The sequence below is a fragment of the Schistocerca gregaria genome, chromosome 6 (genome assembly GCF_023897955.1).
Source record: "Schistocerca gregaria isolate iqSchGreg1 chromosome 6, iqSchGreg1.2, whole genome shotgun sequence".
Lineage (NCBI taxonomy): Eukaryota > Metazoa > Arthropoda > Insecta > Orthoptera > Acrididae > Schistocerca > Schistocerca gregaria.
The window spans coordinates 247,411,017-247,428,385 of NC_064925.1; the positions used below are offsets into that span (position 1 = coordinate 247,411,017).

At 45.8% G+C, this 17,369-nt stretch overlaps 1 protein-coding gene across 1 annotated transcript in view; it reads right to left on the reverse strand.

The window, feature by feature from the left end:
• The window catches only part of LOC126278566 (adhesion G-protein coupled receptor D1-like), a 159,291-nt gene that overhangs the window by 27,154 nt on the left and 114,768 nt on the right, over positions 1–17,369 (reverse strand). Inside the window, exon 5 of the mRNA XM_049978767.1 lies at positions 11,512–11,736. Within this exon, the coding sequence (XP_049834724.1) occupies positions 11,512–11,736 (225 nt within the window). The remainder of the gene's footprint in view (positions 1–11,511; positions 11,737–17,369) is intronic.

The window sequence follows — 17,369 nt, forward strand, 5'->3', positions numbered from 1 at the left end:
GTTGGAGGCTTACTGTTTGCTCCCTACCTCCTCTGGATGCAGTGAACTTAGAGGCTCTCACAGATCTTACGCTCAACTCCCCCACCCATTTCTCCTCCTGGGCGACTTCAATGCCCATCATGTTCTGTGGAGCTCCCCTTCTCTTTGCGCTCGAGGTCGAGTTTTGGAGAGCATCCTAACATCTCAAGTGTTGTGCATCCTCAACACTGGTATTCGAACTCATTTCTCTGCTGCTACTGGGTCATTCTCAGCCATTGGCCTATCTTTCTGCTCTCCAACCGTCGCCGACTCTGTTCATTGGGAGGTCACTTACGACCTTCATTCCAGCGATCACTTCCCCATTCGCATTCATCTCCTGGATGGTGTATTGCAGGAGCAGAGGTCGTCATAGTGGATGATTGGCAGCGCTAACTGGCCGCTGTTCAGTCAGTTGGCTGTCTTTGAACACCACAACAGCATACAGGAATGGGTGGATCACATAACACTTGTGATCCATCATGCTGCTGACCTGTCCATACCACAGTCTTCTGGCACTCTTAAGCGGCGCCTTGTGCCTTGGTGGACAGAAGAGTACCATTCAGCCATCCAGGACAGGCGTGCGGCTCTTCAACTATTTAAATGCCCCCCAACAGCGGTCAATCTTACTGCCTTTCGAATCGCGAGATCCAGGGCACGCCGTGTCATTAAAGAGAGCAAGAAAAGGTCATGATAGGAGTTCCTGGACTCCATCAACCGTTCCACTTGTTCCACAAAAGTATGGGAAGCCATCTGGAGGATTTCCGGTAAACGCAGCCATTTACCAATAACTGCAGTCCTGAATCAGGGATGCCTCCAAACGACACCGAGAGCCTTTGATCAGACGCTGGCAGAGCATTTTGCACAAAGTACTGCCACTGCAAACCAGGAACCAGTGTTTCGACGCTATTGTGCGGCTGTCGAAAGAGCAAATTTGGACTTTCGGTCGAACAGTTCTGAGGCCTACAACTCCCCTTTCTCCATGTGGGAACTTGAATCGGCACTTACTGAGACTTCTGATACTACACCAGGTCACGACCGCATCCGGTACTCCATGCTTCGACATCTGCCAGCGGCGTCAAAGGAGATCCTCCTCGAATGTTTTAATCTCATATGGCAGACAGGAGTGTTCCCTATCTCGTGGAGGGAGGCAATTCTCATCCCTCTCCTCAAACCAGGAAAGGACCGCACATGTTCCAGTAGTTATCATAGTATCGCCTTGACAAGCTGTATTGGAAAGACCCTGGAACGGATGGTTAACCGTCGTCTGGTCTGGCTGTTAGAGACCAGACAGCTCCTTAGCCGCTTTCAGTGTGGTTCCGAAAATTTCGGTCTGCGGTCGACCACCTGACCCTCCTAGAGGCGGCTATTCAGCAGTCTTTCGTCCGTCAGCATCACTGTATCGGTATCTTCTTTGATATCAGCAAGGCATATGATACTACTTGGAGACACTGTATTCTTGCACAACTGCATCAATGGGGCTTTCGTGGCCGCCTCCCCATTTTTATTCAGTCTTTCTTGTCTCAGCAGTTTTTTGGAACCCGAGTTGGTGACACACTGTCTGATCACTTTGAGCAAGAGAACGGTGTCCCCCAGGGCAGTGTTTTAAGCATTATCCTCTTTGCCATAGCCATCAACAGTATAACGTCTACAGTGTGGTGTCTGGTACAGTGCTCCTTATTTGTGGACGACTTCGCTGTTTTCTGTTCCTCCTCCTGTGTTGCAACCATGAGCCGTCAGTTGCAGCTAACTGTGTCAAGGGAATCACTACATGAGGAGTTGAATAGTCCATATCAAGGAGTAGAACACCATCAATGACAGAGAAGTGATGCCAAAACACATAGTAACTATGGAAGGTTTGGATTCTTACAGTGAAGTCACCTTGGACCACCCCTGTGGTACGCAATGTATTACTTTGAATTAAATTGGACTGGTAGCACTATCCTGTGCAACTCAAGCATTAGTGATTCGAGATCCATCTACAGTCTGTTGAGTGTGTTCATAACCATGGAAACTAACTCCTCCTTATCAAAAACTGGGTCTGGATCAGCCAGAGGGAAGGTGCATCAGCATTTGTATGTTTAGCTGGGAGGTGGAAGTGAATCTCATAGTGGTACTGAGAGGCAAACAGTGCTCAGTATTGAATATGATGGGCTGCTTTGTCTGGCAATGACGCTGAAGGGTTAAACAGTGAAACTAACAACTTGTGATATGTGACGAGACGGAATTTTACACTATACAGAAAAACATGAAACTTGCTGTGCGGCTGCTGCATTCATGGCTGCCGAGGTGAGGGAGGCCGACCACCTTGATGTTTTGCTCACACATGTACCACCGACACTATATTACCCCCAGTGAACTGATTGACAAATGGTGGGGGGAAGTATGTTGAACTTCCTATATGTCAGTTAGCATACCCGTAGCCCTCAGAACCTCAGATGATTGTGCAAAGTCCTCTGCAGGTTTAATGGTTAGAATAGGCCTGTAGTATTCCTGCCTGTCGTAAGAGGCGACTAAAAGGAGCCTCAAATGTTTCAGCCTGTATGTGATGGTCCCCTAAGGGGTTTAACCACTACATTCAAAAATTTTCCATTAGTTCGTACCTTTTTGGGGAAGAACGCCTTACATGGTGCATTATATATCCATCTTGCCCTAAGATCTGGCACATTCGTTAATTTCATGGAGTTGGACTTACACTGAGCTTCCAGCCACATCAGCTGCAGTGTGTTCCGTGTAGCATACATTCCCTCCATTGTGCACTTCCATCTTCGCAATCGTGATATACATGGATATTCGACACCCAACATCCAGCATTGTAGCCAGTCCGTTGCGGTGGGGTTGTCATGTACCCTCTTGGTGGTAGCCCCCTGACTAAACAGGGATCGTAATGCTGATGCCTGAGCTACTACCTCCCCACGTATGCCGAGGAGTAGATGCCTATCTATCTGGTGCATCAGGATTCCCGGCAAAGGGCATCCTGCCAGGTGGTCTTTGCTGTGGCTGGGTGGCGCCCGTGGGGAGATCCCTTAGTCGAAGTGGGTGGCATCAGGGCCAATGACCCGCAAAGAAGCGTGGTACATCATATCTCGCTAGTGGGCCTCCACCAGCAGTCTCTAAGCAATCGAAGTCTAACTTCAACGGGAAGAAATATGATCCGAGATCATTTCCCTCCCTGGCCACTCCATGGGAGGAATGTATCTAAAGATGGCAGTATTTTGTGGAGCATTTAGAGGACAAGTTTGGGGAGGTGGAGGGCTTGTCGAAAATGTGCTCTGGGTAAGTTCTAATCAAAGCAGCATCCTCTGCCCAGTCATGGAGGTTGATCGCTTGTGGCAAGTTGGGGGATGTTTCAGTTACCATCACGCCCCATAAGAGTTTAAACATGGTCCAGGGTATTATATTCCACAGGGACCTTCTCCTGCAGTCAGACAATGAAGTATGTGCCAAACTAGAATGAAGAGGTGTCCACTTCGTCTGGCACATCCATCGGGGTCCGAGGGATAATCAGGTAGCCACCGGTGCCTTCATCTCGGCCTTCGAGGATGACATCTTACCCAAAAAGGTCACGGTGATGGTTTACCACTGTGAAGTGAAGCCATATATCCCTCCTCTGATGAGGTGTTTTAAATGCTGGAAGTTTGGGCATATGTCATCCCGCTGTACTTCCAGCATCATGTGTCGAGATTGTGGATGTCCTTCACATCCCAATACTCCATGTGCCCTGCCTCCTATCCATGTTAACTTCGGAGAACACCATTTCCCCTGCTCGCTGGACTGCTGGGTATTCCAGAAAGAACGGAAGATCATGGAATATAAGACCCTGGACCGGCTGACCTACACTGAGGCCAGCAGAAATATGAGAGGCTCCATACTGTGCCAATGACGTCAACCTACGCCGCTGCTGCAACAACAGTTCTCCCATCTTCTGTGTCGTCACATACGGTTACCTCTATGATCTGTCAGAATCCTCTGCCCCCCTTGATTGTGGGGGACATTTCACTCCCTGTTGCTCCTGCTCGATCTACTTCAGGAGCAACACTCCCCCCTCCCCCAACTATTGGGGACATCAGTTCCCACTTCCCAACCAGAGAAGCGTAAGACATCTTCGGCTCCTCACACCAGGAAGGGGTCCCTTGGGGACCTCCCTTCGCAAGTTCAGTCCAGGGGAAAAACGGACACTCGCAAGTGGCTTAAACAACAACTGCTCGCTGGTCATGGGGCCTCACAGTCGTCGTCCATCACTGAGACTGACCCAGTGAAGCCCTCAGAGCGCAAGAAGCAGAAAAAGGAAAAGGTTCCCAAGAATCCCGACATTGTGGTGGCACCCTTCCCACAGCTTCCTACGAGCTCAGCGTCTGAGGACGAGGTCGAGATTCTGGCGTCTGCTGAAGACCTGGATTTCGCTGGACCCTCGGACACAATGGATGTCACTCGCATGGGTACTGATTCGGTGGCAGCAAGTTACCCAGTGGCGTAATCTGGCTCCCCAGTCCCTTCACGACTTTCTCAGCCATGGACAATACCATCCTCCAGTGGAACTGCAGCGGTTTCTTCCACCATCTAGCTGAGCTCCGACAGCTTCTCAGCCTCCAGCTTTTCCTCTGCATTGCTCTTCAAGAAACTTGGTATCCAGCAATGCAAACCCCCGCCCTCCATGGCTATCAGGGTTATTATAGGAACATGGCAGCTTCTGAAAAGGTATCTGGTGGCGTCAGCATCTGCGTCCTTCACCCCCTTCACAGAGAGTCTGTCCCTCTACAAACACCTTTAGAGGCTGTCGCTATTGGGGTATGGACCCCACAGGCTGTTACTGTCTGCAGTCTGTATCTTCCACCAGATGGTGATGTCCCACAGCATGTCCTCGCTGCGCTGATGGCCCAATTGCCGCCACCTTTCCTATTACTGGGCGCCTTCAACGCCCATAACCCTCTGTGGTGTGAGTCAGTGGCAACAGGTCAACGCCCCACCATTGATAGTGTATTGACACAGCTCGACCTTTCAATTTTCAATGATGGTGCCTTCACAGTGTGGCGCATGGCACGTACTCAGCCATTGACCTTTCGATCTGCAGCCCTAGTCTCTTACCATCTGTCCAATGGAATGTGCATGACGACCTGTGTGGCAGTGACCACTATCCGATCTTTCTGTCACTGCCTCAACGTCACCACCGGCATCGTTACTGCCACAGAATCTGCCATTCCCCGTTATCCTGGGTCCTGTCGGTGGAGGACTGTGCCTAGGTGGTCACGTGCGATCGCACAGGCGATTAAAGATCGCAGGCGGGCGCTACAGCGTCACAAGCGGCATCCCTCATTAGAAAACCTCATAGCCTTTAAACGGCCCCATGCGCGGACCCGCTGCATCATTCGCCAACACAAGCAGGAATGCTGGGAACGGTATATCTTCACCATTGGCCTCCATATCTCTCGATCGCAGGCTTGGGCCAAGATTAGGCGACTCTATGGCTATCGAACCCCTGTCAGCGCCCCTCCCCTCTCACTGAATGGAGCAGTTTGTACTGACTCCGACATCATTGCAAATCGCTTGGCAGAGCATTTTGCTCTGAGTTCCGCTTCTGCAAATTACCCACTGGCATTTCGCTCCATTAAAGAGCGGATTGAACGTCAGAGCCTTTGATTTCACACCCACCATCCTGAATCCTACAATCCACCTTTCAGTGAGTGGGAATTTCACAGTGCCCTAGCCGCTTGCCCTGATACAGCTCCTGGACCAGATCGCATCCACTGTCAGATGTTGAAACACCTTTCAGTGGACTGTCTCCTCGACCTTTACAACCGTATCTGGGTCGAGGGGGAGTTTCCGTCGCAATGGCGTGAAACCGTCTTTATACCCATTTTGAAACCTGTCAAGTACCCATTGGAGGAGGACGCTACCACCCCATTAGCCTCACCAAAGTTATTTGCAAGTTGCTCGAACGCATCGTGAGCCGGCGGTTGAGTTGGGTACTCGAGTCTTGGGGCCTTTGGATTTGTCTCAGAGTGGGTTTCGTAAAGGCCGCTCTGCCGCCGACAATGTGGTGAGCCAGGAGTCAGCCATCCGTACGGCCGTTGCCTGCCGTCAGCACCTCATCGCTGTCGTTTTTGATATGTGGAAGGCAAACGATACGATGTGGCGACGTCACATCCTCTCTACGCTTCATGGTTGGGGTCTTCAGGGTCCACTGCCGATTTACATACGAAATTTTCTATCGCATCGTGCCATCCACTCAGGAGAATGGGGTACAACAGTGATCTGTCCTAAGTGTCTGCCTGTTTTTAATTACAATTAATGGGATCGCTCGGCGGTGGGAACGTCTGTCTCAGCTTCCTTGTATGCTGACGATTTCTGCCTCTACTATAGCTCCATTAGCATTGCAGCTCCCGAATGTCAGCTGCAGGGCGCTAACCGCATGGCGCAGTCTTGTGCTGAAGCGCATGGCTTCCAGTTTTCGGCTGCCAAGACATGCATTATGCATTTCTGCTGGCGATGAACAGTTCACCCTGAGCCGCAGCTTTATCTTGTCGGCCAACTTCTTGACTTGGCTCCCACATATTCGGCAGCTTAAAAGATGTGATAGCGGCATCTTAATGCTATTTTTGCTTGAGCCACACCAGCTGGGCCGCCGACCACGCTACCCGCTTACGGCTCTACCAGGCGTTAATCCAGTCCCGTCTGGATTATGGGTGCCTGGCTTATGTTTCAGCATTCCCTTCGGCATTTCGGGTGCTGGTTCCAATCCTTCACAGCGGGATACGACGTGCCACTGGTTCTTTCTGGACCAGCCCTGTGAACAGCTTACTTGTGGAGGCAGGTGTCCCTCCACTGCAGATACGGCGCCAACGCTTCTTGGCCACTTATTCTGCACATGTTCTTAGCTTGCCCGGGCATCCTAATTATTGTCTCCTGTTCCATCAGTCAGTCGTCCATCTCCCAGACCGTCGGCCCATGTCAGGTTGTACGATCATGGTCCAAGTCAGAGAACTTCTCTCAGGGCTTGAGGTTTACTCTCTTCCACCTCCTTTCTGGGCCCCTCTGCATACACCTCCGTGGTGCGTGCCCTGCCCTTGCCATTAGCTCGAATTGACACGGGGCCCAAGGACTCCCTCCCTCTGGAAGCCTTCTGCCGAGGCTCTCTTTCCCTCCTTGCCATGTATCAGGGCTCTGGCGTTGTTTACACTGACAGTTCAATGGTTGCTGGACGTGTTGGTTATGCTCTGACTCTAGGGGACCATTATGAAAAATATTCAATGCCGGCTGCCTGCAGCGTTTTCACTGCTGAGTTGGTCGCCATATTTCGCGCCCTCGAGTATATCCGCTACTGCTCAGATGAGTCCTTCGTAATCTGTAGCCACTCCCTGATCAGTTTACGAGCTATCGACCAGTGTTTCACTCGCTCTCATTTGCTGATGCCTATCCAGGAGTCCCTTCATACTCTTGCCCATTGTGGTCGCTCTGTGGTCTTGGTGTGGAGCCCTGGCCATGTCGGCATCCTGGGCAATGAACATGTTGACTGCTTGGCCAAACAGGCCACCAGTGAACCATCTCTGGACATTGGCCTCCCCGAGACTGATTTGCGAGCTGTCTTACGCCGCAAAGTTTTCGAACTTTGGGACATTGAATGGCGCAACCTGACCACGCCAAACAAACTCCGTCCTATTAAGGACACGACGGATGTATGGCGGTCCTCCTTGCGAGCTCCTCGCAGCGACTCCGTTGTCGTTTGTCGGTTCCATATTGGCCACACCCGTCGTGAGGACCCACCTCTATGTCAATGTGGGTCGGCTTTGACGGTGGTCTGTCCACTTTTAAGTGTGCTCAGGCTGACGTTTGCGCTGCCTGACACGCTCCCTGCCCTTTTAGCAGATGACTTTGTCGTGGTGGACTTAGTTTTGTGTTTTATTCAGGCAGGGGCATTTTATCATTTAATCTGAGTGTTTATTTGTTTTTATTTTGTGTTGATTCTGGCCTTTGGTTTGCGATTTTAAACTGAGTTTTTAATGTTTCCTCGGTGGTTGGCTTTTCTTACTTTTTCTCTATGGTCGGCCAACCACCGTCACACTCAGTGAGATTTTAATTTGTTTTGTCTCATCTCTTTCTGAGCATTTCTTGTCCTCTGTCATCTGCTACCTTTTCTGTTGTTCGTTTGTTATTCTCTGTGGGTGGTTTTAGTTTTTTTTGGAAAAAGAGGCCGATGACCATAGCAGTCTGGTCCCTTTAATCCCACAAACAAACAAAAAATTAAACTGTGTGCCCGAGCCTTGGTCCGGCACACAGTTTTAATCAGCCAGGAAGTTTCACATCAGCGCACACTTCACTGCAGTGTGAAAATCTCATTCTGGAAACATCCCCCAGGTTGTGGCCAAACCATGTCTCCACAACATCCTTTCTTCCAGGTGTACAAGTTCTCCTAGTTTTGCAGAAGAGCTTCTGTGAAGTTTGGAAGGTAGGAGACAATGTACTGGCAGAATTGTGGCTGTGAGGACGGGTTGTGAGTTGTGCTTGAATAGCTCAGTTGGTAGAGCGCTTGGCTGCAAAAGGCAAAGGTCCTGAGTTCGAGTTTTGGTCTGGCACACAGTTTTAGTCTGCCATGAAATTTCAAATTATATCCCACTGAGATGAGAACAAGTCAGGGATATACACTGATGAGCAAAAGAAACTGATACACTTGCTTAATATCATGTAGGGCCCCCATGAGCACTCAGGAGTGCTGCAACGTGACATGGCAGTGCTGGACACCATGAATCCTGCTAGGCTGTCCATAAATCTATAAGAGTACGAGGGGGTGGAGATCTCTCCTGCACAGTGCATTGCAAGGCATCCCATATATGCTCAATAATCTTCTGTCTGAGGAGTTTGGTGGCCATTGGAAGTGTTTATTCTCAGATTATTGTTCATGGTGCCACTCTGTAGCAATTCTGGATGTGTCAGGTGTCGCATTGTCCTGCTGGAATTGCCCAAATCTGTCTGAATGCACAATGGACATGAATAAATGCAGATGATGGGACAGGCTACTTACATTAGAGTCACCTGTCAGAGTCATATCTAGACATATCTAGGGTCCTGTATCACTCCAACTGCACACACTCCACACCATTACAGAGCCTCCACAGGCTTCAACAGTCCCCTGCTGACATGTAGGGTCCATGGATGCATGAGGTTGTCTCCATACCATACATGTCCATCCGCATAATACAATTTGAAATGAGACTTGTCTCACCAATCAACATGTTTCCATTCATCAACAGTCCAATTTTAGTGTTGATGGGCCCAGGCAATGCATAAAACTTTGTGTCATGCAGTCATCAAGAGTACACAAGTGGGCCTTCAGTTCCAAGAGCCCATTTCGATAAAGTTTCATTGAATGGTTCACATGCTGACACTTGTTTATGGCCCTGCATTGAAATCTGCAACAATTTGTAGAAGGGTTGCACTTCAGTCATGCTGAACAATTCTCTTCAGTCACCATTGGTCCTATTCTTGCAGGATATTTTTCCAGCCACAGTGATGTTGGAGATTTGATATTTTACTGGATGATGATGATGATGACTTATGACAAAGTGCACTAAACAGATTTTACTGGATTCCTGATATTCATGGTACACTCATGAAATGGTTGTATGGGAAAATCCCCAATTCATGACAGTGTGTCCTATTGCTTGTGTGCCAACTATAACACTACATTCAAACTCAATGAAATCTTGATAAGCTGCCATTGCAGCGGCAGTAACCAGTCTAACAAAGGCACCAGACACTTGTTGTCTTATATAGGCATTGTCAAGCTCAGCACCATATTCTGCCTGTTTATATCTGTATCTGAAATTGCATGCCTATACAAGTTTCTGTGGTGCCTGAGTGTAAAAGACAAAATTGTTTTACTGTAAGGAAAACCCATTCTCTACAGTTACACAAAAAGGCAGGTTGTAAATACTGGCATTCTTTGTTTTTAATAATACAGTATTATGTTTAAGACTGACTGATTAGAAAATACTTCAGGATCAAGGAGAAAGGAGCACTTAGTTTGACTTGGATCCAGTAGTTCTGAGTTATGAGGTAAAATTGTTTTTTAGTTAACACAATAAGAAAAAGATATATGTATTTAGTCTGCACACCAGTGGAATGTATGTTTTTTTGTCTAAATGTGTATGGAATATTTAACCCAAAAATGTGAATAAATATTGAAGAACATTACAAAAGTAATACAGAAATTATGAGTTGTGGTGACTACAAGAGTAACCATGCGATTAGTTGAGAATGTACTGAGCAGTGCATGTTGGTGGTCTTTTATTTGCTGCTAGTTGAAGGGATGAGGTCTTGAGCAGCTTAGGATCTGCTTATGATAGTATGTCATGCTGTAGTTGGACTTACTCTTTCAGTGTAACTGATAGCAATCCTACGAAAGCGTTTCACACTGTTTTGAACTTCACTTTGAGAATCAGTTGTTTCTCAAACTTCGGTAAACTGGTTATATATGAGATTTTGTTTATATTAATGAGTAAATGCACTGATCTATGCTGCATGCAAAGAATTCAATGATACTTGTACCTCTGCTTGCTGTAACTGCCCTACTATTTTGATTCATACTTAATTGTCATTTATTGTCACAACAATAGAACAACCATTTCAGATAACTTGTTTCTCTGAGATAGATAGAAGCCAGTATTGTGCATAAGTCTGGTGTCAGAGTATATGAGGTTTCACCAAAAAGTACACAATGAAAATTTTTAATTTCGTGGGCTTCATAATCCAATTTTTAATTTTTTCATTATCTTGCTGGTACAAATATTGCTGATGTATACCTGCATTTTCAGTTGTTTTGAGTATTCAGTTTATTGTTGACAGTCAAAAAGGCTGTACATGTCTTTTACTTTCAAAAAAGATGGATCAATGAATTTGCATTAAATTTTGCTTGAAAAATGGAATAAAGTGCAGCATCAAATTCAAAAGCTGAGTGTGGCTTTTGGCTAATCTACTATGAGTAAGACAAGAGTTTACAAGTAGTATAAACATATCAAAGAGAGTTGAGAAGGCATTGGAGATGATAACTAATCTGCATGCTCTAGCTTCCAATTATAGATGACAATGTGGAAGAAGTAAAGAAAATTATCAGAGAGGTTGCTGAAGATGTTGGCATCTAAAGAAGGTTAGAACAGGTGTATAGTAACAGATAGTGGAAGTTAGATAGTACAGCAGCCATTTCAAAGTAGTGGTCTATCTGCTTATTATTTATCATAAATTATGTGCCATTATTAATAAGTGTTTCTTGACATTGCATATGGGAGCAATTTATTCTTTCTTTATTACTGTGGTAATATTCATCCTGACTTGTTCTATGTCCCTGAGAGGTTCCCTCACATTGGAACTTACAGAATATGATACGCGAACAAATCAGTGGATAGATGTTCTTTTCATTCCTTACAATACAATAGTATGAAAATCTGGTGAAGTACTGTATGACATAATTTGTTCACTAATATAGGTCTAATTCTTATGATTTACCTGGTCTGATGTCAGATTTCTGGTACATTCAAAGTGAAGTGTCACTGGCACCAAGTTGTCCTGCTCTTCGTGACACAAAGCACAGAAGAAATTTTGGTACCACAAACCTGTGTGGTGGCTTAGAACTGGAATATCTTGTTTGTAATCATATGGTTCCGCAGTTCCTGAACATAAATTTGAGAACTGCGTATGATGATGTGGGCATGAATTTATCATATATACATCCTGGAAAAGAATTTATAATTAACTTTCTATTGTGGACACTGACTTAATTTCTTTTCTGAGAACAGTTTTCAATGGATGACAACTATAACCATAGTAAATATTTCCAAGTAAATTAATGTACTGATTACAGAGCTTCTATCCAAGAACAGCACTGAATATTAGTTTTATACAGTTAATAGTGGTTTTACTAAAGCTGTATTGAAGAACATGTCTGGCATCTTATGTAAGTTTTTGTACTGCTCTCTTGTTCTGTTTTAGGAAACCAGATGAAGAACATTTCTGGCATCTTATGTAAGTTTTTGTACTGCTCTCTTGTTCTGTTTTAGGAAACCAGATGAAGAACATGTCTGGCATCTTATGTAAGTTTTTGTACTGCTCTCTTGTTCTGTTTTAGGAAACCAGATGAAGAACATGTCTGGCATCTTATGTAAGTTTTTGTACTGCTCTCTTGTTCTGTTTTAGGAAACCAGATGAAGAACATGTCTGGCATCTTATGTAAGTTTTTGTACAGCTCTCTTGTTCTGTTTTAGGAAACCATATGAAGAACATGTCTGGCATTAATGTCTCTGGTGAGCCAGTTTGACTTGTGCTAACTTTAATATTAATCAACTCCAAAACAGTGCAACATATCATTTTTTTCGATAATTGTTCCTCAGCACATCCTATCCTTCAACAATTAAAAACTTATCAGATTGTTTCTGAAAACCATAAATAGTCACTTTGAGACATTTCACAGAACTAGCCGTGGTACAATAAAGCTTTACCTAAGTCAAAGGCTAAGCACTTTCATGCACCAACACATACACAAAAAGAACAATTGACACTAAATGCACCTGGTGGGTTGCCTGAATTTACATGGCCAACAACCAACCTAAATGGCTAACTCAAAAATAGTGCAGCATTTTAAATTTTTTCTTAACAACTATTTGTCAGCATAATCTATCCTGCAACACTCTTATAAGCTTTTCAGACTATTTCTGACCACCCTTATACATCCAAAAATTTGTAGCATAGAAGAAGATAGTGTCAAGTTTCACTTTTGAAATTAGACCAGCCATTTTGGAAACCAAATTATGTTTTTTTAGTAATTCTGTTTCTTTAGCTTGTAAGCCTGCCCAATGAAGCAATCCAGGAAATTAATTTTCTATAATGTTAAGTTAGTTTCAGGTTTTAACTTAATTTATGCTAATCTGTAAAGATAAAATAAGGATGAAAAAACAAATTACTACCTTTCATGGAGCAATGTATCATTTGAAGGAAAGTGAACTGAAATTATTGTAACTGGTGGAACTGTGTTTCTTGCCATTACAGAACAGCACAACAAAATCAGCATTATGTTCCACATTTAGAGTATCCCATTCATAACAAAAAGAAATAAAATTTACAAAACAAAATACATTTTATATGAATACTCAGCACACTATAATTCCAGTAGATTGATTAAAAAAAAGAATGAAGTGTTCTTAATCTCTCAAAACATTTTCTGTAATTTAATGTTCTTCATATGTCACGTCTGTTCACTCATAATGAAATCCCCATCAACGTTCAACATTCGAAACTGAAGAAAATGGGAAAAAAGTGTTCTTTATTTTTCAATAATGTGTCTCAACATATTGGTACATTAGCAATTGACTCTCCCTATCTGAAAACACTAAACCATACTCTATTTGTGCAGTGTTCACATCAGATCTCATAGAATTTTATTTTTGTGGCTCACAATCTTCGATAAATGTAGACAATATATGTGAGGAATGTCGTAATCTCTATATATTTTTATTATTCCACAATATGCACATAAAGTAACGTCATTATGGATGCTACATACACTAAATAATTCATAAATGAACATTCACTACCAGTCAACTGAATTACTAGTAACTGCAATGTAGGAAGGAAGAAACATTAGGATCTAACTACTGTTGACAAAAACATCATTAGAGAATATTATAATACCAGTGACTAAACTAATCACTAAAATATTAAATGTATGTACTTATCCAGAATATGGGAAAATATCTGTAGTTAAACCAGTACATAAGAAAGAAGATATAGCAACTCCAGATAACTATCAACCTACGTCATTTATACTCATAATTTCAAAAATAATAGAATACTGCATGCATAAACAAATGAGTCAATATTTTGAATCTAATTATGTGTTCAGCTCTTTATTGTATGGTTTCAGATCCAGCATTTCTACTGTCAAAGCAGTTGAGAGCTTGGTAGCAAAAACATACAGTTGTTTAAAAAATAAATATATTAACTGTGTGACACTGCTGGAACTTAGAAAAGCTTTCTCCTTTATCTGAGCGACTGCCCCTGTGGGTTCGGGGGAAAGAATAGGCCCATGGTATTCCTGCCTGTCATAAGAGGCGACTAAAAGGAGTCTCACACTTTTTGGCCTTAATGTGATGGTCCCCTGTAGAGTTTGACCTCAGTACTTCCAAATTCTTCCGAAGAGCAAGCCAATTGGGAAAGGGTCCCTTACATGGTGCATTGTGTCCATTGTGCATTGAGACCGTTCTTGTTGTTGCATTGCAGTCCTGCTCATTCTCCATGTCTTGGGTGTGGAAAAATTAATGGGTGTGATTTCCACCATGAATGAGGCAGTGTCACTTTCTGGGGAGCCAAAGACCATGGACGTACTTGCACCTATCAAGCACAGTAGCCAGTCTGTTGTGGTGGAGTCGATATTTACCCCTTTGGTTGTAGCCCCCTGACAACACAGGGAACCTGCCTGTTGGAAGAGGCGACTAAAAGGAGTCTCAAACATTTCGGCCCTTATGTGATGGTCTTCTGTAGGGTTTGACCTCCATATCTCAAAATTATTCCGAAGAGTGAGCCGATTGGTGAAGGGCGCCTTACTTGGTGCATTGTCTCCATCGTGTGTTGCGACCTTCGCCAGTTTATTCGACATTGCATTGCAGTCCTGCCCGCTCTCCATTCCTTGGGCGTGGATACATTTCTGTGTGCACCTTCTGCCATGCAATGAGCAATGCCACTTTCTGCACAGAAAATGACCATGGACTACTTGTCACCTAATATACAGCATGGTAGCCAGTCCATTGTGGTGGGGCTGCCATGTACCCTGTTGGTTGTAGCCCCCTGACTACACAGGGATCGCTCTGCTGATGCCTGCGCCGTTAACTCCCCATGTATGCCAAGGAGTAGATGCCCATCTCCCTGGGGCATCTGGACTCCCGGCAATGGCCATCCTGCCAGGTGGCCCTTGCTGTGGTTGGGTGGCACCTGTGGGAAGGACCCTTGGTGGGAGTGGGTGACATCAGGGCGGATGACCCGCAATGCAGCGTGGTACGTTGTCTCTCACTGGTGGCCAGCCGCCAGCAGTCTCTAAGCGTTCGCGGGCTCAATTTAATGCTCAGAAATACTATCCAAAAACGTTCCCCTTCCTGGCCATGCTGAGGGAGGAGCGTAAGTCTCAGGATGACAGTAACAGTTATTCGCCCCAGTTCCTAGTTTGTATGAGAGCTGATGGGGAGTCTTTCATGTCCACAAAGCCGCAGTTCTTTGTAGAGCATTTAGAGGACAAGTTTGGGGAGGTGGAGGGCTTGTCCAAAATGCGCTCTGGGTCAGTACTGATAAAAATGGCATCCTATGCCCAGTCACAAAGGTTACTTGCTTGTGACAAGTTGGGGGATGTTCCTGTTACCATCACACACCATAAGAGTTTAAATAGTTTTATTTACAATAGGGACCTTTTTTGCAGTATGATGACAAGCTGCGCACCAATTTAGAGTGCTGATGTGTTCATTTCATCTGGCACGTTCATTGGGGTCCGAAGGATAATCAGATTGCTACCGGTGCCTTCATCTTGGCCTTCGAGAGTGATACATTACCAGAGAAGATCAAGGTGATGGTCTACCGTTGTGATGTCAAGCCCTATACCCCTACCCTGATGCAGTGCTTTAAGTGCTGAAGTTCGGGAATATGTCTTCCCGCTGTACTCCCAGCCTCACATGTCAATATTGCAGACGCCCATCCCATCCTGATACTCCATGTGCCCCACCTCCCATCTGTGTCAACTGCGGAGAGCATCATTCACCTTGCTCGCCAGACTGCAGGATCTTACAGAAAGAGCTCAAAATCATGGAATATAAGACCCTGAACCGACTGACCTATACTGAGACTAAGAGGAAATATGAACGACTACATCCTGTGTGAATGACTTCCTCCTATGCTGCTGCAACGACAACTGTGTTAGCCCCATCTGTTTCGCGACTTCCAGTCAGTTCGGTGAACCATACAACACATGCCCCCTTGCCCGTAGGGGGCACTATACCCCCTGTTGCTCCTGCGCCACCAACTTCGGGAGCAACAACCCCCCACTCATCAGGGACATCCGTCCCCGCTTCTAAGCCGCAGCAGCGTGCAACTTTTTCGGCTTCTCTCACTCGCAAGGGGTCCCTTGGGTCCCTCCCTTCCCAGGTTTCCACAAGCGGAAAGGCTGATGCCCGACAGTGGCAAAAGTGCACACAACCAGCTGGTCGTAGGGCTTTGCGATCCTCCTCCGTCCCAGAGACTGAATCGGTGAAGTCCTCCCAGCTAGTAAAACCCAAGGAGCAGCGTGAGAAATCCAAGATGAAAACCTCTAAGCCCCAGGAACTCGCAGGGGCACCCACCCAACTGCAACCTTCAAGCTCTGCATCTGAGGATGAGGTGGAGATTCCAGCGTCTGCTGAGGACCTGGATCTCGCTAGTCCCTTAGACACAGTCGATAGCACTTGCATAGGTACTCAATCGGTGGCAGCAGGTGACCAGGAGGCGTAATCTGCCTCCCCAGTCACTTCACGCCTTTCTCGGCCATGGATGATGTCATCCTCCAGTGGAACTGCAGCGGTTTTTTCCGCCTTTTTGTTGAGCTAGGTGACAAGCAGTCCATGTTCGTCGTCAATCTAGAAAGCGGCACTGCACATTGCATGGTGGAAAAGGCACGCAGGAACGTAGCCATGCCCAAGAGATGGAGAGTGGGCACGAGTGCAATGCAATGACGAATAAGCTAATGAAAGGTCTCAACGCATGATGGACACAACGCACCAAGTAAGGCGCTCTTCCCCAGTCGGCTCGCTCTTCGGAATAATTCTGAGATATGGAGGTCAAAACCAACAGGGGACTATCACGAAAAGGCTGAAACGTTTGAGACTCCTTTTAGACGCCTCTTACGACAGGCAGGAATACCGCTGACCTATTCTTACCCCCGAACCAGCAGGGGGGTATGGTCAACGTGAGCGTAAGCAAAGCCAACAAAACCGTCGACCAGAGAGCCATCAGTCTACATGATATCTGAGCCGCAAAAATCACCAAGAACAGAGAGGAAGTTTTGGCGGAGGACCGCAGGTGGGACTGAGCCTTTAGTGTCAAGCAATAGGTCCAGCCGAAGCTGCGGCCGAGGTATTGACCATGGAGAGGTATGGAAATGAGTCTGCAGGAAAGGCAGAAGGGGGGAAGCGTCACATTCAGCCTACAAATGGGTCTCTAGTGTCGTCTACATCTATGTCCTTCACTCTCTTCACAGCGAGTCTGTCCCTCTCCAAACACCTTTAGAGGCAGTCGCTGTTCGGGTGTGGATGCCTCAGCCTCTTACTGTCTGTAGTCTGTATCTTCCACCGGATGGT